Below are 27,923 nucleotides of genomic sequence, written 5' to 3'. Positions count from 1 at the left end.
ATGAATGAAGAAGAGCCCCAAAACTTACTGAATCATAAAACCAATTGTTACCCAGACTCTGAAGAAATTTGCAGACTTCCAAGGTTACTATATCGGATTCATGAAAAACCTCCTTTTTATCTGTCAATAATGCTTGGATTTCAGGTAACAAATAAGTATTGTAGTTTTGGTTGTATTTAAATTTTTTTATTTTATAAAAATGCTTATAATAACGCTTTTAAATATTCAAAGCATTACTTAACAATGTTTGGAGCAACAATGGGAATGCCATTAATTCTAGCACCAATTGTTTGTTTTGATAATGAACCTGTTGTGATTGTAAGTGTGATGAGCACAACATTTTTTTGCTCTGGCATTGTAACGTTGCTTCAAACTTCTATCGGCTGCAGGTAAAATATGTTTACAAAGTTTTACACTTAAATATTTTTAAAAGAACTTAAGGCACAAGGAATTGCTACAAAAGTTATAATTTATTATTAGATATAATTTGTTACATAAATACATTTGTTAATCAGGAATTAAATGTATCTATTATTATAAAAACCTTTTTTTATCTTATAGATAAGATAAGCACTTATTAAATTAAACTCTGCTATTATATTCTTGAATAGTTTGTTTCTTAATTACAAAAAAATTAAACTCATGAATGGATGTTAAATTTTAATTATTGATACACTACAATTTGTTTTAGTTTATTGTTTTTTAATTTTAATTTATTGTTCTTCAAGTTGTATATTTTTTTAAGTTAAAACAATTCTTTTAAATTGTTTTTCAATACCATTTAAAAATCTTTAATTGCAAAAATAAAAAATTTAACTTATAAAACTAGTAATTTTTAGCTGTAACTTATTCTAGATTCAAATTGTTTTTTTGTACATAACTTCCAGACAGAGCTTCTTTATCGTCCTTCTGTTATCAAACACAGATGTTTTACAAAAAAAATACATTGATTGAAGCAAGGGAAAAAAATATCCATGATTTATGTTATTTTGTTAAATAACATAACCTTGTGTTTACTGGAATGAATGTATTGTATAATCATTTTATACAAGATTCATGGTTTATGAATTGTGCAATAAAGTTATAAATGTTTTGGTAGAACAACAAGTCATTATAAATATATGTCCAAGAAACATCGTATAAACTGCTATAAGTCAGTGCTTTTAATGCTCTTTATATAAGATGCATGAGGGGGTTGAGGTAAGTATATAAAAGCAATTTACTCAAATCAATTTAAAATGCATAAGTTTTTGAAAAACTGTATTAGTAATAGTAGTTAAACTGTAGCTGTAGTTAACTGTAACTGTAGTTAACAGCGAGTGAGTTAAAAATTTGTTTCGAAAGCTTTTGGTAATATACAATAATTTATTAATGCATAAAATAAAATATTTAAACAAAAACGTTTTTAAGTTAATTTTTTTGATGCTAAGTTTTTGTCTAATATGTTCTTGAAACTGTTAACATTTTTTTAATTGACAACTTCCAATGGCAATTTGACCCATGAATTTGCTGTCTGTTTATAATGAATCTATGTCTCAGTATAAACTTAGTTTGTTCTAAGCTGTATTTCTTATTGTGACCTCTGGATGATTTTGAGAATGTTGGTTTGTTTAAAAGTTCTACTTTTTTGATCCTATTGAAAATCTAAAATATTTAAACAAATCTCCTCTTTGTCTTCTTTCTGACAATGTTAAATCAAGTGTCTGTAAATGGTCTTGGTACTGCAGACTTCTTATGTTCTTTGACATCCTTGTCATTCTATGCAGTACTCTTCTATTATTTCGATGTCACCTTTGTAGTCTGTTGACCAAACTGGTGCTGCAAATTCAATCAGAGGTCTAACAGTTAAACAACAGTCTAAGTTGTGTTTAATTGCTTGACAAGATGCTCGTCTAAATGGACAATGCTGTTTTTTATCATCCCCAGTATTGCATTTGCTTTCGATAAACATGTTACTATGTGTTTCTTCCATTCAGTAGTGTATCAAAATTTACACCAAGATTATTCTCATTCATTGAATTGTTAATTTTTGACCTATTTACTGTGTAATTGAATTTTATGCTGTTTTTACAATATTGCATAACCACACATTTATTTTCATTCAATTGAATATACTGCTGATAGAATTTTGGTGTTGTCTGCATATATTTTTACAGTGCTTTTATTGTCATTGATGTATGCTACAAAAAGGAATGGCCTTTAAATGTTAACCTAACAATTGAGCCGTCTTTGTACAATATTATTTTGGACAATATTTACATGCCTCATCATTCTTATTGAGATGAAAATAAATCCAAAATTCATGCAATACATTTACTAAAAAATAAAAACTTTTTTTCTTTTTAGGCTACCAATAGTTCAGGGCGGTACTTATACATTTGTTGCTTCCATAATGGCAATAATGGCATCTAAAGGTGATTGCCCTTCCAAAATGAATGGTATGACATTGTAAAGTATTTAAATTTTTTTTCTTTAGTTTAATTTTTATGATATTATATATTTATTATTAAAAATCTTATGTTGATGGACACATAAGCCAATGCTAATGTAAACACTAATAAACAAGCTAAAAGATTTGTTGCCAATTATTTAAATTGTTTGATAAAATATTTAAAAGTGTATTGATAGCATTTAAACATTTTATTTGTAAAAAGGTGTTGGACTCTTGACTGATTACTGAGCCCTAAAAAGCAAATATTACTTTTAATGATGATAGTTTTGGCCAATAATTAGTGACCATAGTAAATAATTAGTGACCATTATAGTACTTGTAGAAAAGGCCAATAATTAGTGACCATTATAGTACTTGTAGAAAAGAGAAAGAGAAGCAACATTATCACAATGTTATAATGGTCGGAGGTTAGCTGCAAGAGCAGGTCCAACTATGTTTACAATGCGTTTTTGCACCTTGTCTAATAGAGAAAGGGTATCATTAGAAAAACTGCCCCATATATGGTAACAGTATTTCATACAAGGAGGGATTTGAGATATATAGAGATAAAGAATAAAATCCAAAGTAAGAAAGTGTCGAGCTCGATAAAGAGATGCAACCTTAGCAAATACTAATTTTACAATGGATTTGATATACGGTTTCCAAGAAAGATTGGAAGTAAGAGTTCATAAATATAGGAAGATCTAAATTATTGCGATAACGATTGGCTGAAAAAAAATTAGGTTTATCTGAATTAAAGTTCACCAGCCTCTGTGAGCCCCATGATGTAGCAGAAGTGAAATCCTTTTCAAGCTCAAATGCCCCTCCAAGCAATCAGAGAGTGTTTGCTTCTTATCACGACAAGAATAAATAGTAGTATCATCAGCGAACAATGCCACCTTAGATGTAAGAATATCTGGAAGATTGTTAATGTAAATTAAAAAGAGTATAGGGCCAAGGATTAAACCTTGAGGAACCCCTGAAATGACAGGATATGAAGAAGAGTGCTGTCAATCGAGGACAACTTTTATACTACAATTGGAAAGGAAGGACTCAATAATCATAAAGATGTTACCAGATACACCAAAAGAACAAAGCTTATGGAGAAGATCAGCATGCCAAACTTCATCAAAAGCTTTAGAAATGTCAAAAAAGCAATAGCCTTAACCTCTCCACCTCTATCTAATACACGATAAAACTTATCATTTATTACTGTTAAAAAGTCAGCTGTAGAACGAGAAGATCAAAATCCATTTTGATGATCAGAAAGTATGTTATTAGATTCAAGATGAGAGACTAAGTGTTTGTTAATTAAAGAATCAAAAACTTGCTTATGATAGAAAGAAGTCTAATGGGATGGTAGTTAGATGAATCAGATTGCTCTCCAGAATTTTTGAAAATAAGGATAACAGATGCCGCTTTCCAGCCTACCGGAAAACTAGACTCTGATAAGTACTTGTTAAATAGTTTTGTATGGCGTTCTATAAAAGTATGTATGGCGGTTCTGGAGAATACTTCTGCAAGGCTACAAAAGGTTTGTTGTCTGGACCACAAGCTATAGAAGAGTCTAAGCAGGAAATCACTTTAGATACAGAAGCTGGAGTGATACGAATGTCAAGCAATGAATTAACCTGTTTGACGACTATATCAGGTGGAATGCAACTAGTGGAATCAAGAGATAATATTGATGAGAAGTTCTTAGCAATTAATTCAGCTTTGTTTTTAGGTGAGGTGACAAAGTCTGAACCATACAAGAGAAGTGGAATAACAGATTTGCCCTTATTATTGAGTCATGAGAGCCTAATTTTTGTGATGAAATACAAGATTTCATGACCTGAGAATAGCGGGCTTTGGCGTTAGACAAAACCTTTTTACAATGGTTTCTAGCAATAGTAAACAGGCATCTGTTTCCTGGAGAATTGTTTTGCTGATAGATATGGAGAACCATGGAGAAGAGTGGGGCTTGACCTGGAATCATTGAGAGGGAATAAAAGATTCCATGCCAGCCTGAATTGATGAAGTTATGCACATTTGTCAGCAGGAAGAAAAAAGATTTTTACCCAAGGGCCATCATAAAGAAAATCATGGAAAGAGTCCTAGTCAGCTTTAAGGTAGTTGTAAGAGGTACAATGATTGGGGGATTCTGATGATGAAGAAAAATGAGATAATATTTTAGAGAGATCAAACCATGATCAGAAGCACCTAAGGGTGATTGCGGAGAAACTAAGCACTGACTAGGATCAGAAACAAGACATAAGTTGAGTAGAGATTTGGATTGTCTGAAAAACGAGCTGGAAAGTTGACTATTTGAGTTAGAGATTGAGAAAGGCAAAAGTTGAGGGCCTTAACACTAGCAGAGTCACTGACACTAGAGCCAAGCCATTCAGTGTGATGAACATTAAAGTCATCAACAACAACGATATTGGCTGATGGATAAAGAGAGAGGGCTTGGTCATTTTGATCAGAAATAACATCAAAAAGAGTGCAATCTTGAGATGAAGGAGAGCAATATAGAAGAAATAGAAAGGCGATAGAGAGAAGTGGTGCTAAACGAAAGCACATAAAAGAATAGTCTGTGTATTCAAACCTAGTTTCCCGACAAATGGGTGAATTCCTATGAATGTAAATGCCCAGGCCAAACATGTGGCTATTGGAATCTTTATGAATTAAAGGAAGGTAATCATCAACACTAAAATCACAAGATGAGACAGCGAAACTCAAATTAGTCTTACAAAGAGCAAGTAGGTCTGGTGAACTTTGCAAGAGATAAGACTTAACAGAAGAAAAGTTACTTTGAAGACCACAAATATTAGTGAATTATTTAGAGAACTTGGTTTAGAGAACTTGGTGATGACGATGGTTTTTTGTGTTTTATAGTTTTTTGAACTTTACTCATTTTAAATTTTTTAAAGAGCTTGACTCAAAGCATAGACTGTACTCAGTACACTATTTAATAATTCAAGCAATTGCCTCATTATTGTTAACAAACCCCAAGCTGTAACAAGGGGCTCCAAATGTAGCCTCATTAATGTGCACCAAAAGTATGAACAGGGAAACCATCCATGCACAATATCGGACTGTTAGTACTCTGATATTTTCAGCAGAGGCACAAGCAAAACCCATGCATTAAGTCAAGAAGATCCAGCATTCAACATCCTAAACTGGAAACAATGTATTAAAAATACATCTGTGCCAGCCTAATAGATGAATTTAAATATTTATCATCATTTTACTGGGGTGATTTGCATCACAAAAATTCTAATGTAAGTAGATTTTTTTTTAAGAGTTAAAGTCTTTTTCAAACAAAACTTAAATCATCATCAAACATACTTAGGTTTATTACTTATAAAACATGAGTTTTAAAAAATCAATAGAAAAAAAAAGTGATACTTTGGCAGTTATATAACTGAAATGGTTTGGTCATATCAGACCTCCACAATTATCTTGAAAATCTTTTTTACTAAATTATTTTAAACTTTGTTTAAAATGTTTAAACAAGGTTTAAAATATTTTAGTCATCTAAACAAAGATTTTCAAGATACTTGTGGAGGTCTAGCATGCTTGAGATTATATCATGCAATCATTTAAAGACAATTTGTTATTACACAAGCAGGTTTTTGGACCAATATTTATTAATTTTCATTAAGTTGTAATAAAATTTCTGACAATAGAAGGAAATTTGAAATTGATGTTGTTTCTTAATCTTATAATAAACAACAGTTAGACGATTTGTTAATATCAATTGGAGTCTCAAATAAAGTTTATGAACTTTATATTGATGGAAAAATTAAATATACTGATTTTAAAATAGGATTTCCAAAGTTTCGTAGTTTGCATACAAAATTGTATATTAGCTTGGGGCCAAGTGATACATAATGTGCATATGTTTGTATTCACTACAAAATTAGTTTTAAAAAAACAAAGTGCATCAAAGTCAAAGTATTATTAAAAAAAATTATGTTAATATATTTAATTTTCTGTATAAATGAAATGAAAATTAAAAAATATGATAAAAACTGAAGAATTTAATAAATCATTTAAAAGTTTTTTAATTGCACATTTACTGAGATGTTAGTGATATCACAAATGTTTGTCTGTACTTATCAGAATAATAGTTATGCATTAACATTGATTTGTAAACCAATTTTTGATTCTTGCTTCTAAAAAAACTCTAAAACAACATTTATAATAATAAATTTGAAAACAACATTTAAATATTCTCTTGAGGGTAATTCCATGTAAAAGTGGGACAGTCATTTTGTCACCTCTTACAGGGCTTGTGATGAAACGAGCGCGATCGCGCTCCGCTCGTAAAACGTGACCGTAAACAGTATTTTCAAACGTTCTAGGCGCAATAAACAACGCTCGTTCAGCTTATAACGAGCGTATAAAATAACGCTCGTCCAATAGTTTGGGGTTATTTTTTTATTTTCATAAAATATTTAAAAAAGATTTTTATTAAAGATATTCTGTTATCAAAGCACTGATATAAAATATAAAAAGCATAACGTCGTTCTCTTTTGCACTAACGTAATGAATGAGCAGTTTAAAGTTGTTAATAGTCACTAATTTCAATAATGGAATGTGTACATGGAAACACAATGTGAATACAAAAATGCGCAAATAAAATAAGAATAGAAAATTAGAAAACCATTATAAGAAAATTGAAACTGCAGAGTATTTTTAATCTTGTGAAAATATCAAGTAAGATTTATTTGATTTATTGTTTGTAATATTCCACACATCGTTTATAATAAAAATAAATATTAATAATAGAGTAATTTTAAAATTAGTTTTTGTTCATAGTATAGGTTTTTTATTAACTATTATTTATTTTAACTCAAATATAAAACGATTCTGTTGTTTAGAATGTTCGCAATCAAGGACATTCGAAAAGGAAACAAAGTAATGATGTTAATATTTATTAAATGGAAAGTTATTATTCTTATTTATTATTATTTCGAATTATTCTTGCGTTATTTTTTTAAGATAAAAAAACGTAATTTAAAAAAGAAATTTTTGAAAAAAATTAGATAATTAATTTGAATAAAAAATATCAAGAAATATAAAAACCATTAATCGTTAATTAAGTTTACAGCGTAACATTTTAAAATACATATATCAAAACAACGAAGCAAAATGAAGTCACTAAATTATACTTCAATACTAAATTAATAAGAAGTTGCGTTTTTGTTTTATATTATTTTTTTATAACATAAATAGTTAAAAATAAAATCGCGATCTGACAATACACAAAAAGTTTGGAAGTATAAAAATCTACTTTGTTGAAGTAGTTTCATGAGTGTGATACTAATTCAAACATTTTTTGACGAAAGAATTATGTAACAAATAAAAAAAGACATAAAAAATAAAAAGTTTTTTATGAGCATCGCCTTCAGCAATTTTCATGATCGCGCTCGCCGACGTTATCTCGAGCGCACGTAATCACGCTCGATGAAAACATATTCTAATTTTACGAGCGTGATATAACACGCTTGATGATTTTCTTCATCACAAGCCCTGTCTTAGATTTTCTATATACTTTAATTAGTGGTACGTATTAATGAAACATGAAAAAATACGTAATTTGAGCTCCCTTATCCAGACGGTTCGAAAATTATGACGTTTTGAAATTCAGTCTAAAATGTTCCTTTTTTTACCAAATCTGCCATTATGGATTTTGTAATAGTAATTTTTAATGAATAATTTAAGATATAGTGGAAGGTGGTTAAAAATTGGTACCTGATCATTTTTGTGGGTGCTGAATTCAAAAGTGTAGAGAAAATAATGAAGTTTAGATTTTTTGACAGTTATTTTTTGATTTTAAAATGATCAATCAAATTTTTTGTTCTGTTACCATGGGTTGCGGTTTCATTAACTCCCGGAGTTGCCCAAGTCTTGTGGATTCAATTTTTTTTCAAATGAAATAATAGATCTTAGGCTATGTTTATAAAAAAGATGGTTTTGGTTTCTTAATAAAGATTCTTGGTTTCATAATAAAGATGTCATTTTGAATTTAGACAAAAAAAATCTTATTTTTGGCCTTCATTCTCCATTATAGAATTTATAGCGATACTTTTTGTGTGAATAATTTAAGTTCTAGATGAAGAATATGACTGAAAATTGGTACCTGACCATTTTTAAAGGTTTTGAATACAAAAAGAAGAGGAAATTTCCCAGTTTTTAATATTTGAGACTAATTTTTAAATTTTTAAATATCAACAGTAAAATTTTTTTGTTTCGTAACTATGGTTTACATTTCACTTATTTCTGGAGTTGCCTAATTCTAAATGTGAAATAGGAGGTTTTAGAAAAGTTTTTTAAAAGCAATATAATTTTTTAAAAGAAATTTAAAAAATTATATTGCTTTGCATAACTTTCATATTTATAATCAATATTTTCAAAAGTATACATGGGAAAGTAATTAGCAATATATTACATTGAAAATATAATTTCATTGTTTATTAATTATAATAATTTAGCTTTAGATTATTGTTTAATGTCTAATAATTAAGTATTGTTTCAAAATATTGGTTGCATGCTCAAATTTTAGGTTGCATGCTGAAATGTTGTGTTAAAAAATGAGGAACTAAAATGCAAATTTTTTTGAAAAATAGTAAAAAAACCTGCTTTATTGAAAAAGCTCGAAAATAGAAATGAAAAGGAATAACCCCAATATTACTAAAATTGAAGTTGATATCATTTAAATAATGAAAGTAAAATAATACTTTTTGGTTGCATAAAAATTTTGATTTTGAATTTTGTGTTTGGTAACTGAAAACTCTTTTGCTGCTTTTCTGATAGACCAAGATTTTGGGGTCAATGTCAATTTGAAGTTTGCTGCCTTCTGTTAGAAAGTTTTTCTTTCATGCATTTAACTAGGAAGTCTAGATTGCCTGATTTGGTTTGAATTTCCTTTAGAACTTCAATGTTATTTGGTGCAATTAGATCAGTTTCAGTGACATCCAGAGCAGTTGCAAGTTTCTTAATAGCTGCTTCTTCAACTTGCTTTATCTTTCTCATTAAAGTGAAGGCTTATTAGAGGTTTTGGGTAAATAAACTTTTAGAGAAGACACTTCAAGTTCACATATAGTACTGTTGAGCAATGATCTTGCTGGTTTCAGTATAATTTCTTTTTCCATATTATCTTCAGGTAATTTAATCTCTAACTCAGTTTCTTCTGGTTCTTCACTTGATGCTAATTTATGTCTGCCTTGTGGATAAAGCTTTTCACCTGGCACTACAAATTTTCCTTTACTGCATAGGTACTTTGCTGTATTCCAAAGTCATTTATGAAGATTGTCTAAAAAAAAGGAAGAACTATTTTAATATGTATAAAAAGTTAATAAAACCATTGTTTTGGTAACATTTTTATACATATTAAAAGAGTTCTTCCTTTTTTTAAAACAGTCTTCGTAAAATCAACTTAGAATACAGCAAAATACCTACGCAGTAAAGGCTAATTTGTAGTGCTAGGTGAAAAGCTTTTCAAAGTTGTATGGCGTTTAATAGTGCGCTTTCAAAAGTCAGCTAAAAGTAAGGTTAAATATAGCTAAAATAGAATTTGACTGCCAAGAATTTCATTATTGTAACTCACAACACTTTCACCAAACTAAAAGTTGAAATTACTATAAATACCTTTTATAACTTTGTTATGAGTATTAAATAGATTACAATGCAGATGTCGCAAAACTGCATTTTTACTTGACAATTCACTTCACAAAACTTTATTTATGTATCAAAAACAACCTCAAAAAACTTTTTTTACGCATCACAACTGAATCCATAAGACTACCCCGTTTTATGGTAAAGTAATTTTTGAACATTTTGAAATAAAAAACAGTTATTAAACATCTTGAATTAGGATTTTTCTTTTCTTCTTTGAATTCAGCATCTTTAAAAATGGTCAGGTACCAATTTTCGATCAGTTTCTTCCACTAAAACTTTACGCATAATTATTGCTAAAAAATCTACAATAGAGAATTTGAGTCCAAAAAAAGAATTTTTTGTATAAGCTTAAAAATAATATCATATTATAATAAAAACATATATAAATTATTCTTCAAGAAACCAAAGGCATCTTTTTTATAAAGATAGCCTAGGATCACCTACTTCATTGAGAAAAAAAATTGAATCCATGAGAATAGGAGAACTCTGAGAATTAATGAAAGCGCAACCCATTGTAACAGAATAAAAAGTTTGACTGACCATTTTAAAATCAAAAAGTAACCTTCAGAAAATTTTAATTTCATTATTAAATTTTTGAATTCAGCATTCAAAATGGATAGGTATCAATTTTTAGCCACATTCTTCCACTAGATCTTAAATTATTCATTAAAAAGTACTACTACAAAGTCCATAATGGTGGATGTGGAAAAAATAGAGCATTTTTGGCTGAATTTCAAAATGTCATAACTTTTGAACCGTTTAGATTTGGAAGCCCAAACATTACATTTTTTCATGTACATTTATAGGTACCACATTGATAGGTACCACTGGTTGAAATTTGAATGAAATATGAGAGGGTGACTGAAAAATTTCAATATTTTGTCCCACTTTTACATGGAATTACCCTTGAAGTATGGTTCAAAAAAGAGTTAACTCATTAAACTTTTGTAAGTTTTAATTTTCATATTTAATAAAATTAATCAGCTTATTTATATGTGATTTAATGTTATGATGTTTAGTGGTACTGTTTTAGCTAACCTCAATATGACATCCAACATGACAAATACAGGTAATATTTTGTTTTTTATATTTATTTTGTTCAACTTTCAATTATCAGGAGTTTATCATTCCTGATATGATATAGATCACGGGCTAATTCTTCTCTAATATTTTCTCATTTTTCTGTCAAAAAATTATATAAGGATTTTAAATTAAATAAAGATTTATATTGAAAGTTGAACAAAAGAATTTAATTTTTTTTATTTTGGCTGTTTTAAAAAGAAATGATGCATATTTTAAATTTATCTTCAATTCAATAGATCCTGAATGGAAACTTCGTATGCGTGAGGTGGGTCTATAAGAATTAGGTTTATACAATTTTTGTTTTTCATCAAGTCTCTAAAAGCTTATATTTATTTGAATTAAGCTTAAAATAAACTATCCCAAATCTATGAGAAAAATTCTACTTGTTTGTAGCTTTGTTTTTTTCTTGACAATTTATATGATTGTATGGTAGAAGTGAGATATGATTGTATGGTAGAAGTGAGATATGATTGTATGGTAGAAGTGAGATATAATTGTATGGTAGAAGTGAGATATGATTGTATGATAGAAGTGAGGTATGATTGTATGGTAGAAGTGAGGTATGATTAATAGAAGATTGATTTGATTAATAAAAGGAATAAGTATAATATATAATAATGCTAAAATATGAAATTCATATTACCAGAATTAAGTGTAGTCTCTCATTATATAGAGTTCTTAGATAGATATGGTTAACACAGTTTACATACATCAATTAAGGGTTTGGTTTTAGGGCAAGCCTGTCAAAATGACAGGTTTGTCCCAAATTTTATATTCTATTTAAAGTTTAAATGTTTAAGAATTATATTTAATGAATGATTTCACTTATATACATAAGCGTAAACTACTAAAATCTTTTATTCTACACGTTAGTTTTTTGTTTCTTTATGTGTGTATTTTAGATTTTTTTTAATTTTTGTTTATGCTAGGTTCAAGGGGCTATAATTGTTGCTTCATTTCTTCAAATATTTATTGGACTCAGTGGGATAATTGGATATGTTTTAAAATATATTGGTCCTTTAACTATTGCTCCTACTATATGCTTAGTGGCACTTCCTCTGTATTCAACTGCAGGATATTATGCAGGTTATTTTTGTTGTTGTTGTATATGCAAATATATATTTTTGTTGTTGTTGTATATGCAAATATATATTTTTGTTGTTGTTGTATATGCAAATATATATTTTTGTTGTTGTTGTATATGCAAATATATATTTTTGTTGTTGTTGTATATGCAAATATATATTTTTGTTGTTGTTGTATATACAAATATATATTTTTGTTGTTGTTGTATATACAAATATTTTTGTTGTTGTTGTATATGCAAATATATATTTTTGTTGTTGTTGTATATGCAAATATATATTTTTGTTGTTGTTGTATATGCAAATATATATTTTTGTTGTTGTTGTATATACAAATATTTTTTAAGTATGTAGAGTAAGTTTTTCTTCTAAAATATCAAATTTAGGACCAGTGCATATAGTGTATAGCATAATTAACAGATCATTGCTTTTTTTTAGTATTCTAAAATTTTTGTAAATCTTTTACATTAATATGTTTTGAAAATATTTATTAAAATGTTTTTGGGTAAAAATAGTTATTTTTTAAATACCAATTGCTTCACTTTGTCATTAAATGTCTAGCTAAAAAAAACTTTAAACTGTTTGATAAATTACCTTAAATAATCTAGAACTTACTCAATACGTTTGGTTTGCATGATGTTATATTGTAAAAGATTACATGTAGATTGATTGATTACATTTAGATTGATCAATTGATAGATTACATTAGATTGATCAGTTGATAGATTACATGTAGATTGATTGGTTGATAGATTACATGTAGATTAATTGATTGGTTGATTACATTTAGATTGATTGGTTGATAGATTACATGTTGATTGATTGATTACATTTAGATTGATTGGTTGATAGATTACATGTAGATTGATTTATTGATAGATTACATGTAGATTGGTTGATGATAGATTACATGTAGATTGATTGATTGATAGGTTAAATGTAGATTGATTGATTGATAGATTACATGTACAGGGTGCGTAAAAAGTTCCCGCACTCCTCTGGCAACGACGTTATTTCCCTTATTTTAAAGCATACCGTTTATTTTTCTGCATTATTTATGCTCTTCTCTAATTTTTGAATATGTTTTAATATTGAAGTTTTTAGGTTTTATGACGAAATCAAGAGATTTGCGGCCGGCAATCGAGAGGCTAACTTAAAGAGAAAAAGAAAGCATCAGAGATCGCTCGTCTTCTGAATGTTCCGCGGCGTATGGTTTACGATTGCTTGAAGCGACTTGAAGAAACTGGTTCCATTGATCATAGTCGACGTTCTGGAAGACCAAAAACTGCAACTTCGGGTAAAATCGCCAAGGATGAAGGGATTTCGGAAGGTTCACTTTGGCAAATCGTCCACAAAAAGCTCGAAAAATACCCGTACAAAATTTAAAAAGCTCACGGACTTACTGATCGAATGAAAGCCACTCGTTTGGCCCGTTGCAAGGAGCTTCTCAAGCGGTTCAAGAAGCCGGCGAATGCCTTGACGATTCTCTTCACAGACGAGTGTCTCTTTACTGTCTAGCAGTTCGTGAACCATCAGAATGACCAGATAATTGCTGGAAACGTTCAAGAAGCAAACCAGAAAAGTTGAATTGCTTCTAAGACAGCTCACCCCCAAGCAGTGATGGTTTTCAGAGCGATTACAGGAGACAGCAAGATGCCATTGGTTTTTGTTGATCAAGGAGTGAAAATCAGAGCTCAAAACTACCGGGATGATATTTTGACGACAGAGGTATTAACTTGGACCAATTCACACTTCAGACAGCGGTTTTAGATGTTTCAACAGGTTTCCGCCCCAGCCCACAAAGCAACGGTTGTCCAGGATTAGTGCAAAGCCAAGCTGTTCGTCATCCAAATTTGAACTCTCTATGGCAAGCACTCGAAAAAGAATGGGCCACTCTTGACAATGATATGGTGTCTGCCGCGGTTGAAGCATTCCCCAAGTGCCTCAGGGCGTGTATCAAGGCGAAAGGAGGACTTTTTGAGATCTGACTTGTTTTTGTTGTTTAGTATGTTATCAAGAATAAATGTTTAAACTTTTGGCACATTATGATAGTTCTACGTGTTTTTACGTCGTAAATACTAGGTGTGGGAACTTTTTACGCACCATGTAAATAGGTTGATTGATTACATTTAGATTGATATACTGATACATTACATGTTGATCAAGTGTCGAGTATTAAAAATATATTTAAAGTATCTTGTGTTCATCAAAATTGCTTATGTACCAATCCAAGCTTGGCATAACAGGTGATGCATAAGTTTTTAGAAAAATTTTGATCTAATTTATTTTAGCTAATATAACACTCATGTATTTTATGTACAAAACATATATCAAGTGTTTATTATTTAAAACCCAAATGAACTGGATAGAAATCTTTTTTGAAAACATCTTAAAATTTTTTCTGTAAAAAAATCCATAATCCAAATGAATAGTGAAATTGTAAATTATTCAACCAAAAAAGGAGTGGCTTAGAGTTCATTAGTTTTAAAAGACTTTCTAATCAACATGATCTGGTTGTCCTACATTCAAGAAAAAAAAGCCAAACTGCAACAAAAAAAGTTTTAGAGAAAAACGTGTTTTAAATTTGACTTTAATCAATCGACAATTGTTTGTTTATTAAAAATGATTATTATATACAGAAAATGTGAAAAAACTTCTACTGACACTGTTGAATAACAAATAAAAAATAGAGAAGTAGAAAACTTGTTGTCAAACCCTATAATATGAAATCACTTCTACCTGACACAGAAAAAGTAGCCTCCTCTACTAGAGTGACCTCCTCAGCCTAAATTGGTGAATAACATTAAAAAAATAAAAATCATTATTAATGTGGATCATGATATGTTCAAGCAATTGCTTTCAGAGCTGTAACAATCAATTCATTAATCGTTAATGAATGTTTAAAAAAATGACTTTTTCTATTCATTCTTAAGTATTGTGGTAACTATTTATTTTTGACAGATTTAGCAAGTTCACATTAGTTTAAAAATTATTTTGGTTGGATGAATGTGTAAATTATGTTGATAAGCAATCTAACCCACTAAATATGCTTCAGTTAAAATTATTTGGGGATATTTGGCTCAAAAATTTAAGATGTATGTTGACAAGCTTTAAATGAGCAAATTTTGATTAACTGCATCATATGAAAACAAGAAGAAATTGATTTGAATATTTTACAGTTGTTTATGGAATGTGTCAAAGCAAAATTAATAACAAAATTGATTAAATAGATCCATTGCATCATTTGCAATAGATCTCTATTGTAGATATTGGAGTCTATTTCATATAAGAAAAAACAGATTTTTTAATACTTAATTTTAGTATAAAATCTATTTTATAAATATATATATATATATATATATATATATATATATATATATATATATATATATATATATATATATATATATATATATATATATATATATATATATATATATATAAATATATATGTATATATATATGTATATATATATATATATATATATATATATATATATAAATATATATGTATATATATATGTATATATATATATATATGTATATATATATATATATGTATGAATGTATATATATATACATATATATATATATATATTTATATATTTATATATAAATATATATGTATATATATATGTATATATATATATATGTATATATATATATATATGTATGAATGTATATATATATACATATATATATATATATATTTATATATTTATATATATATATATATATATATATATATATATATATATATATATATATATATATATATATATATATATATATATATATATATTAAGGTGGTTCTAAAAACAATTTTTTTGAAAATGACTGCTGGCACCCCCTGAACATGTTGTATATAATTAAAAAAATGCTAGATTTAAGAAATTTTTGAATAAAAAATATTTTAAGGGGTTGCTACTGACCCTCGAACATTATATAGGTCCCTAATATTATTAAAAAAAAAGTTTTTCAAAATTATGTCATGTTGGGTCTCAAATAAAGGGAAATTATATAAAAATTTTAAAAATGTTAATCATTTTATAATTAAATTTTTATTTTAGATTTTAGTAAGCAAAAAGTTACGTTTTTTAACTAAAAATGAAAAATAGGGAATTTAACAAGATTTTTTGATTATAATTTTTTTTATCTATGTTTTTTTATAAAATGAATATTATTTTTGAAATTTGTATATGATTTTGCTTCGTTTGAGACCCAACATGACATACTTAAAAAAAATTTTTTTAATAATATTAAGAACCTATTTAATGTTCGATGGTCAGTAGCAACCCCTTAAAAAAATTTTTATTCAAAAATTTCTTAAATCTAGCATTTTTTTAATTATATACAACATATTCAGGGGGTGCCAGCAGTCATTTTCAGAAAAAGTTGTTTTTAGAACCACCTTAATATATATATTTATATATATATATATATATATATATATATATATATATATATATATATATATATATATATATATATATATATATATATTATATATATATATATATATATATATATATATATATATATATAAATATATATGTATATATATGTATATATATGTATATACATATATATATATATATATATACATATATATATATATATATATATATATATATATATATATATATTATAATATAATTATATATAATATAATTTTTCTTTATTTAAAAATCAAAGCTTTTATAGTTTGTAAAAATTATGTTTATGATATGTATATTAAGGTAGATATACTTGAAAAAACTAAATATAGAAAAAATCTTATATATTCAATGTTTTATGTTTTTATTATAGTTTTATATATTTAATCTTTTATGTTTTTATTTTGTCCAATGATTTATGCATCAGTCATTTAAATTATAATACATGAGAAGTAATATTCTGATATAAATATATACATATTTTTTTTTGGTAAAAAAAAGTGTGGTTAAGAATATTTATCCCCAAAATGTGAAAAACAAAATAATTTAAACCCAGAATTGCTATCCTTAAAAAGATAATTTTAAAAAACCACACTATGTACAGATGTACAATATGTACACATGTACAATATGTACACATGTACAAGAGAACTTAAAAAGAAATAAAAGAAAAATCTTTTAGTCATAAATCTTATTTTTTTAATTTTCTTTTTTAACATGTTTTTTTTTTTTAGGATCACAATGGTTTGTTGCAATACTGTAAGATTATAGGTTTTTTAAGAATTTTTTTAAATATATTTTTTAAATCATTTTAAAAAAAAAGATTGTTTACAACAAAATTTTCTATATTAGTTGTTTTTTTTAGGACAATGTTTTGTATTATACTCTTTTCTCAAGTTCTTAAGAAATATAGTCTACCATTGTGTAAAACTAGAATACACATATTTGAATTGTTTCCGGTAATTATAATAATTTTTGTATTATTTTTCGTGTTTATTCACATTTTTTTATAACAACAAAAAATTTTGTAAACTTTGTGTGTGAGTGTGTGGAATGAATAGTTTTATTAAAACTTTTCATTTTTTTAAAAGGTTTCACTTTTTAGTAGTAGTTTGGTTGCATTTATAGTATAAAATTTTATTTTAACATTTATTTCTACCACTACGCCACTACACTGCCATGCATGTTATTTAGCGCAATACAATTCGGTCACTTTTTTCACTTTAAAAAAAAAAACAATTTTTTTTTAAGTTTTTTTAATCATAGTAAATAACATAAAGTATAAAGTAACTGTGATATATGCAGACAATAGATACTGTCTGCTTAAACTTAAAGTTGATGTATGTACTGACGCCTCACAGGTGGTTATTTTAGTACAATGTCATCGAAAATGCTTTGTGCACAGCTAAATTCATATATAAGTATTAGTATTAAGGTATTAGGAGATTTTCTATCTTAAAGAAGTACCAAAAAACACTTTCAATTTTTTTTAAACTAAAATGTAAATTCATTTAAATGTTGCGTTAATTTTAATTTAGGTATTATTTGCTATGATTATTGGCTGGATTCTTTCTTATATTTTAACTGTAACTGGTGCATTGAAAAAAGATTCGCCTGCCAGAACTGATTACCGCAGTAATGTATTCACTCATACTGAATGGTTTCGTGTTCCATATCCTGGTATATTAATAAAAATATTTTTGTTAGTTTTTTATATGATTAGTTAAACCATTGTAATTATGTTATTTTTTTTACATGCGTAATGAATTTTTTATTACAAAAACCCATATTTACATACATTATTTACATAGCGCATTATTAGATTCACTGAAAATGTTGACATTATTTACATATTATCAACAATTTTGATGTACCATTAACTTATGCATTTTACATATTAAATAGTTTTATATAGACTCATAACTATGTATTCTAATGTTCCATTAGAAAAGAAAGTAAAGGATAACGTTTAAGATGTCAAAACCTTTATCTAGTGGAAACTGTTATCTAATGAATTGTTTTAGCAATATTAACAGTATCATATTTAGAAAATAGTGTCATTTAACTATTTGAAATTGACAGCAAAGAAGCAGTGAGGACATTATTTATAACAACATATATATGTGTTTGAAAACAACATATTTATTTATAACAACATATATATGTGTTTGAAAACAACATATTTATTTATAACAACATATATATGTGTTTGAAAACAACATATTTATTTATAACAACATATATATGTGTTTGAAAACAACATATTTATTTATAACAACATATATATGTGTTTGAAAACAACATATTTATTTATAACAACATATATATGTGTTTGAAAACAACATATTTATTTATAACAACATATATATGTGTTTGAAAACAACATATTTATTTATAACAACATATATATGTGTTTGAAAACAACATATTTATTTATAACAACATATATATGTGTTTGAAAACAACATATTTATTTATAACAACATATATATGTGTTTGAAAACAACATATTTATTTATAACAACATATATATGTGTTTGAAAACAACATATTTATTTATAACAACATATATATGTGTTTGAAAACAACATATTTATTTATAACAACATATATATGTGTTTGAAAACAACATATTTATTTATAACAACATATATATGTGTTTGAAAACAACATATTTATTTATAACAACATAAATATGTGTTTGAAAACAACATATTTATTTATAACAACATATATATGTGTTTGAAAACAACATATTTATTTATAACAACATATATATGTGTTTGAAAACAACATATTTATTTATAACAACATATATATGTGTTTGAAAACAACATATTTATTTATAACAACATATATATGTGTTTGAAAACAACATATTTATTTATAACAACATATATATGTGTTTGAAAACAACATATTTATTTATAACAACATATATATGTGTTTGAAAACAACATATTTATTTATAACAACATATATATGTGTTTGAAAACAACATATTTATTTATAACAACATATATATGTGTTTGAAAACAACATATTTATTTATAACAACATATATATGTGTTTGAAAACAACATATTTATTTATAACAACATATATATGTGTTTGAAAAACAAACAATAGTTCATAAAAAAGTAATATTAAAAGTTTTAATTTCGGTTTTGAAAGATTTACTTGTACTTTATTTATTATTATGTGTTTGTACTTTATTATTTGCACTATGTTATAGTTTAGTTTCGCATTGTGAATTTTTTGGATTCTTTTTCATTGTGTTACATGCAAACAATATTGTAAAATCTTTTTTGGTTTGAGTCCCCAAAGTCCAATGGTTGAAATAATTTAAAAACATTAGGTCTTGGCTTAAATTTTTTTTTTAAACAGATTTTTTTAATTCCACAGAATTGATTATTTTAAAATATTATTTTGTGTTTAGGCCAATGGGGTGCACCATCAATATCTGCTGCAGCAGTGTTTGGTATGCTTTCAGGTGTTTTGGCCTCCATGATTGAATCTATTGGAGACTATTATGCATGTGCTCGTATGTCAGATGCCCCTCCTCCACCAAATCATGCAATTAATAGGGGTTTGCTTGTAGAAGGTATAGGGTGTGTGATTACTGGTATTTGGGGGACTGGAAATGGTACAACATCTTATAGTGAAAATATTGGTGCAATTGGAATAACAAGAGTGAGTTTTTTTAAATTAGAATTTTTAGAATATTTTTTTTTTGCAATTTACTGATGGTTGCACCCCAAAAACCACATGAAAGTAGGAGAGCCTAGAACTTTTTTTCTTGAGACAAATAATATTTTTTTAATTAATACTATTGAAAGATAAGCCTAAATGGGGTTCTCCATGACAGGTATGGTTTATTATGTCTTCCTTGTGTTCTTTTGCTAGAATGTTAAAGCTGACTCTTTTTTTCGCCATACACCCCAAAAACCACATTGACTATTTCAGTTAAGTTTCTTAACTGTCAAGAATTATAACCTGATTTTTTGAAGACAATTGTAATAATAAATTGCTCTTAGGATGGCTACATCACTGCTAACTTATATTTTGAAGAATACTTCAAATGTACTACAAAAACCACATCATATGCACCCCAAATCCCACATTGGTTTTTTGATGATTTCAGAAAAGATTTTAAATAATTTAATAAAATATTAATATAGTTTACTCTATGAGTTTCTATTTGTCATCCATAAAAAAGTTTAATTTTTTATGTTAATTTATTGCGGAAATACTGCCATGAAGCATGATATGTTTTTTTGTTTGTTCATCATTTTAGTGTTTTGTTTATTATATTTATAGTATTTATTAATAGTAAGTAAAATGAAACCAACATCTCTGTTACATTTACATATAAACAAAGTAAAAAATTTTAGTACAAAAGCTGATGCCACAGTTGCCAGATAACATACTAATGAAAGAAATAAGCAACTAGAAGCTGCTATAAATTGGTGCAAAGAAATGAAATTTTTGTTTTGGAAGGGGACAAGCAGCATTAAAGACTAATATGTTTCCTCTTATTAAAGATAGAGAGACCATCAACAGGCGATTAGATAAAAAAAAGTGATTAATGGACAAGAAAGAAGTTACTGTACTATACTTACAGTAGATGAAGAGACATGTATTGTTCGTTTTATAAAAAATAAGAACAGGTCTTTACAAGTAATTAATAAACAGCTTGTAACCAACTTAATTCTAAATGTGCTTCGTATTAGACATCACACTAATACAAAGATGGAAGGAAGTTTCACAAACTATAATTAAATGCTCGAACTGCTCTGTAAAAGGAAAGTAAGTTGGAATAAAATCATTAAATCCTATGAAATCTAAATAGGGTAATCAGAATCATCTTTATATTTAAACCTTTTTTTAAATCTAACTAATCTTTTTATATAACAGTTCTCTTTTATGGATTGAGTTGATCATTTTGGCTCCGCTTTAATGCTAAGCATTGCGTTCTTACCATCAAGCGACAAGGAAAAGTGTCTATAAACCATACACTGTTCAATATAAACCATACATTGTTCAAGGAAAATGGCATGTAATCATTTAGGTATTAGTCTGAAAATATATATAACTATCAATGTACTTTTTTAAATACACTTACTTCCATTAAATATATTTCAGATTCCCTAGCTAAAGAACTAGTAGAAGTTGATGTTATGGTTAATGAACAGAGAATTGAAGCTGGGGTTTGGAATTGAAGTTGATGTTATGGTTAATGAACAGAGAATTGAAGCAGAGATTTGGAATTGAAGTTGATGTTATGGTTAATGAAGAGATAATTTGAGCTGGGGTATGGAATGGCATTGTTGATACTAGTCAAATATTTAATTGTGATGAAACACCCCAATTTATTACCTATGGGGTTGATGGTACTGGATTATCTTATGCTGGCATAGGGGATGTATGTCAAAAAATGTATAAAGTAAACAGAGAACAGGTCAACCATTTGTTTCATTTTCAACTCAACCATTTGTTTCATTTTCGGGTATGTAATAATATATGCGGTTTAAAAAAAAAAAGTATAAATAATAATACTTGCTTAAAATGATTTTTAGTTTTTATTTCTTATTTTAAGGGGATATATGTATGTGCCAGGTGATATTTAAATGTACTGGTATTACAAGTTGTATGGTTCCAACAGAAGCAGTAAATAAAATTCCACATTTGTTGGTTAGGATATCAGAAAATGGAGTATCAAACCATGAATCATTCTTGGCAGTATTAAAAGAATTTGATGTCTACTTAAATGAAAAAAATGTTAAGCGACCCATCATCTTATTGTCAGATGGGGATAGCTCAAGACTAGACTTTGACGTTTTAACTTTTCTTGAGTTAAAAAAATTTATCTCTTTATCACTCCACCAGACATAACAGGAGTTACTCTACTTCTTGACCAAGTAAATAAGAATATTCATAGCAAGTATCATAAGCAGAAAGACTCTATGTTTTCAGATATCTGCTTCTTAAACAAAGGAACTTTTATGTTAGTTCTACCAATATATGAGACAAATGGACAACCAAAGAAACTATTATGAAATCTGCTAGAAAGGTTGGTGTTACTGAAAATTTATTGAGAGTTGAATTTATGCAAAGAGATAGCTTTGAAAGAGCAGAAAACTGTATTGAAACAGAGAAACTGTCATCTCCCTTAATTTCTTTGCCTAATGAAAGACGTGGTTCAGCAAGTTACTGAAAATCAAAGTTTGAACAAGCTATTGGACTGATTGATGAACTTCATGAAAAAAGTATCTAACTGGAAAAAATACCAGGCTTTATGACAACCAAAAAGGTCAAGCCTAAGTTATCAAAAGACATGGCACTTGTTATCCAAGTACATGGTTCAATGACAGCAAACAATGTATTAACTGTAATTAGAACCATAAAAAGAAACAAAGAGAAAAAATTAAAAGAAAATGAAGATGCTGCAAAAAAGAAAGAAATTTAAAAAACTTTTATAAAATGTATTCTTCAATGTAATTGTGGAGACATTAAATGTAAAGATTTCAGGTTGAAGTAGTGTCCAACCTGTCTTAATGTTATGAAGTCTGTTTGCAGCAAAGTAAATTGCAAAGTAAATGGATGAAATCCAGAAATGATCTTATTAGCAGGTGCTAGAAAGAAATGATTGAAATATTTTAATGAGATATTTGTATATATTTTGTGCAAATTTAGTGAGAAAGATTGATTCTGGTTAGCTTTTTTTAAATGCACTTCAAAAACTACATGTTGAATTGTACATTTTAAAAGTTTTTTTTACAAGTTTCCCTTCTACTTAAAATGCAAATGGTTTGGTTTATGTATAGAGTATATAAAAGATAAGTTAACTAGATTGGATTTGCAAACTTAGTTTAAAAAACCACTATTTTATAGCAATTATTCTTAAAAAATCCAAAAAATGTATACAATTATTTTAACTTAAAACGTTTGTAAAAAATTTTACTTTATTGTTATCTTTGTTTTCTTCTATTTTAATTGTTGCTGAAACATTAACGTATCAAAAAACATTTCTTTTATGGTTTTAAAAGAAAGATTTAAATTACAGCTACATAACTGACCACTCTGTTTTTGGGGTGCCTTAGTTTTTGGGGTGTATTCACCTGTAGATACATTCTAAGTTAAAAGTGAAACTTTATCAACTTTTATTTTTATTAAGTTATAGAAGTTGACATCAAAGAAATCGTTTTTTAAATTGATTTACAAATAATCAAAAAAGTTAATATTACTAATGTTTTAAGTAATACATCCAATATCTTTTAATGGTTCCAAAAAACTAATAACAGATCAAAACATTAGGTTAGGCCAAAAATAACTTAAATAAGTATGCATTTTGAGGTACTTAATTTTTATATATTTGATGTGTTTGTGGATTTAGTTTTTTTTTTTAAATTTTTGCTAACCTCAACTTGCCTGTAACCAAAATTTTACACAAATTATTTAATTAGCACTCTTGTCTCTTCTTCAACGTTAAAACAGTTTTGTGTTTAAAAAGTTAGATATTAAAACAGTTAAACAAGTTTCAGGTTATTACAAAGTCTCAAAATCTTACAAAGAAAAACCAATAAATATTTATGTAGTTTTTAATATTTTGTTACAAGTTATGTTGTGTTTCTTTTCCTAAGTCTTATAAGAAGATAAAGAAGACTGCCAAAATAAATGTGTGGCCATATTTTTTTAAGTTCAAGTGTTGTTTCTTGTTAAAAGTTTATATACTTTTTATTCACTTTTGTGCTAAAATGTGCAGAAAAACTTAAAAGCCAATATTAATTAGATTAAATATAGAAAAATTTTTCAAGTCTATTTCTTGCCTACCCAGAGGAGTCCACTTCTTACCCTACCCAGCATGGGGCCAGGTGCTATTCAAAAATCAAATAAGTTATAATATTTTTTTGAGTTAATTCAAGTCCTGCTTTTCATTCTTATTAAAGGTTGCTAGTGTTACTGTTATACAATGTGGTGCAGTTATTATGATTCTATTGTCTGTTGTTGGAAAGTTTGGAGCCATTTTTGCTTCCATTCCACACCCAGTGATAGGTGGCATGTTCATCATCATGTTTGGAATGGTGTTTGCATTTGGAATCTCTTCATTGCAGTTTGTTGATTTAAATTCAATGAGAAATTTGTGTGTACTTGGGTGTTCATTTTATTTTGGAATGGCGTTACCATCATGGGTTAAAGTTCATGGGCATTCAATTAACATTGGTAAAGTTATTTTATAATTTTTAAATTTATCATAAGTTTAAATTTATATTTTTTAAATTTATCTTTTTTTAAATTTGTTTAAAACTTTGCTAGTAGTTATTAAAAATATAGTCATTAAAAATTTTAAGTTTCAAATATTTTATCAACTTTTTTGTTTAAGAGAAAGTGTGTGTATATATATATATATATATATATATATATATATATATATATATATATATATATATATATATATATATATATATATATATATATATATATATATATATATATATATATATATATATATATATATGTGTGTATATATAGGGCTTATTCTAGGAAAAGAATTTGGGCAAACTTTAGCAGAAAATTGGCATTTTTTTTGGCAAAAAAACAATATTTGCCGTAAAAAATGTTAAAAAAAACGTCCTCAAATTTTAAGTTGGGTGATGCCCAAATACGGTTGTCCCTGTCAAAAATGGTCTAGAGTAGCCCCTGATATATATATATATATATATATATATATATATATATATATATATATATATATATATATATATATACACACTGAGGCATATTCGTTTAGACGCATCAATTTTTTTCTCTTTAGCGTAATTTTTTTCTATGTATTGTCAACTGATATGCATGTAAGTTATTATCAAAATAATTGTTGTGTTGTGGGCTAATAAAAACCTCAAAAAAAATTTTTCTATGTGTCTTTATTAACAGAGAGTATGTTTGATATACAAAAGCACATTTTTCAATTGGAATATATCTATAGACGCAATCAGGTTAATAACGGTAATTATTGATTTTTAATCACTTTTACACAAATAAATTGATAAATTTTGGTGTAATTTGATCTTTTGCTCTGCCAGTATCATTTTTATTGCATTTTACGAAATGCCTAAAGGAAAGTATTTGACAGATGCTGAAAAAATACAAATTAATTTATATCGTGGCTCAGAAATCCCACCAGCACTTTCTATACGAGAAATAGCAAGAATAATTGGAAGATCTGACCATGTTGTACGAAATTACATTGCAAAAGGTGACAATTACGGTGTAAAAAAGCAACAAACGGCAACAAAGTATTAACAAATCGGCAAATTAATCGAATTCGCTTCGAAGCAACCAAAAATAAATTGAATGCAACACAATTAAAGGATACATCATTATTGCCTGTCACCAATAAATATGTTGCACATATTCTACGTACAACACCAAACGTAAAATGGAAGAAACCACACCAAAAACCAATGTTAAAAAAACACCATAAAATTGCTAGATTACAGTTTGCTAAAAACCATATGCATTGGACTCATGAGTGGCAAAACGTAATATTTTCAGATGAAAAAAAGTTCAATTTAGATGGTCCGGACTCTTACAGTTGTTATTGGCATGATCTAAGAGGAATAAATGACCCAAAAACAAAACGAAATTATGGAGGAGGAAGTTTAATGATTTGGGGTGGATTTTCTTATTCAGAAAAATTGACTCTGTGTTGTGGTTTACCTAAAAAGAACTCGATAAAGTATACAGAAATGTTGGATGATGTTCTCATAACTTATATGTATGAAAACATGGACGATAATGCCATATTTCAGCAAGATAATGCTGCAATTCACACATCTAGGCATTCTATGAAATGGTTTAAAGACCACAACATCCCGGTTCTCGAATGGCCAGCTTGTAGCCCGGACTTAAATCTAATCGAGAACGTGTAGGGAATGCTATCAAGAAAAGCTTATGATGCTAAAGCAGCCGGACACCAATTTAAAACTTGAGTTAAAACTACTGAGTACTGAGTTAAAATGTAAAATCCTTGAAGCATGGTCCGAGTTGGATCAAACTACACTTCAACGACTAGTGGAGTTAATGAAAGGCAGAATTTTTGAGGAAATCCAGTGTAATGGAGGACATACGCATTACTAATTTCCATCTTTTAATGTCAAAAATATGACTGCGTCTATAGATATATTCCAATTAAAAAATGTACTTTTGTATAGTAAACATACTCTCATGTTAATAAAGACATATAAAAAAATTTTTTTTGTGATTTTTATTAGCCCACAACACAACAATTATTTTGATAATAACTTGCATGCATCAGTTGACAATACATAGAAAAAAATTATTATAAAGAGAAAAAAATTGATGCGTCTAAACCAATATGCCTCAGTGTATATATACACACATATATATTTCAACCCTCGGAATTAGGAAAAATGAGGTCGGCAAAAAAAGTTTGATACAAAGGTCTTACCATGAAAGATAGAAAGGAGGTCTGCAATTTTTGGCCGACCTCAAACACTTTAAGGTCGGCATATATTATTTCAAATAATGAAATTCAGAGTTATGATTTGTTTTTTAACATTATCATTTATAATACTATTTATATAGTTATTTTTATAATTACTGTTTAATTTTTTATCTTTGTTATTATAAACACTCTATTATAAATTTCTACTATAATCTATTATCTAAATCTCTCTAAATATTTTTATTTAATCATTATTACTTATGCAATATTATTTAAATTCTTATTAATATTGATATTAATACTGTTGTTAGTTATTTACTTTTTTAATTTATATTTAAATGAAAATTTAGGTGTGGAGTGGTTAAATCAAGTAATTCGCGTTTTGTTGATGACCAATATGGCTGTAGGAGGACTAACTGGTTTCATTTTAGATAACTTGCTACCAGGAACTTCTCAAGAAAGAGGTATCATTAAATGGCAAAATAATTTAATGCCAGATGGCCATCCAGTAACTATTTCATCTATTCATGTTTATGACCCTCCATTTTTAACAATGAAGTTTATGACATCAAAGGTATGTAAATATATTCCTTTTCTACCATATTATGGTGATCAAAATCTGTTAAAGCAAGATGAAGGATTATGATTGGTTAAGAATTTTAGTTTATAAAATTTTTTGTCAAAGTTTTTTGCCCTTTTAAATCTAAAAAAAAAAAATTTATAAAGTTTATATTTTTTTACTTTGTATTTTC

The 27,923-nt window shown here is 27.3% G+C and overlaps 1 protein-coding gene across 1 annotated transcript; it reads left to right on the top strand.

Moving 5' to 3' along the window:
- Positions 1-27,923, top strand: LOC100211619 (solute carrier family 23 member 2). Its single transcript, XM_065816444.1, has 12 exons — positions 1-144; positions 232-389; positions 2,347-2,438; positions 11,133-11,168; positions 11,419-11,447; positions 12,112-12,268; positions 17,438-17,462; positions 17,569-17,662; positions 18,242-18,383; positions 20,143-20,396; positions 24,653-24,926; positions 27,522-27,923. Exons 1-12 carry the CDS (start codon positions 1-3, stop codon positions 27,815-27,817), a joined length of 1,701 nt encoding a protein of 566 aa, XP_065672516.1. The 3' UTR covers positions 27,818-27,923.

This window comes from Hydra vulgaris, chromosome 13 (assembly GCF_038396675.1).
Source record: "Hydra vulgaris chromosome 13, alternate assembly HydraT2T_AEP".
Classification (NCBI taxonomy): Eukaryota; Metazoa; Cnidaria; class Hydrozoa; order Anthoathecata; family Hydridae; genus Hydra; species Hydra vulgaris.
This window is presented reverse-complemented; position numbering and strand designations above follow the sequence as displayed.

What these genes read in the sequence shown, in the direction of transcription:
- LOC100211619 (XM_065816444.1), top strand. Translation starts at nt 1, where the DNA reads ATGAATGAAGAAGAGCCCCAAAACTTACTGAATCATAAAACCAATTGT. An exon ending in ACATATTTGAATTGTTTCCG is followed by an intron (nt 17,663 to 18,241) that starts GTAATTATAATA and finishes ATTTTAATTTAG; the next exon opens with GTATTATTTGCTATGATTAT. An exon ending in GTGCAATTGGAATAACAAGA is followed by an intron (nt 20,397 to 24,652) that starts GTGAGTTTTTTT and finishes TTCTTATTAAAG; the next exon opens with GTTGCTAGTGTTACTGTTAT.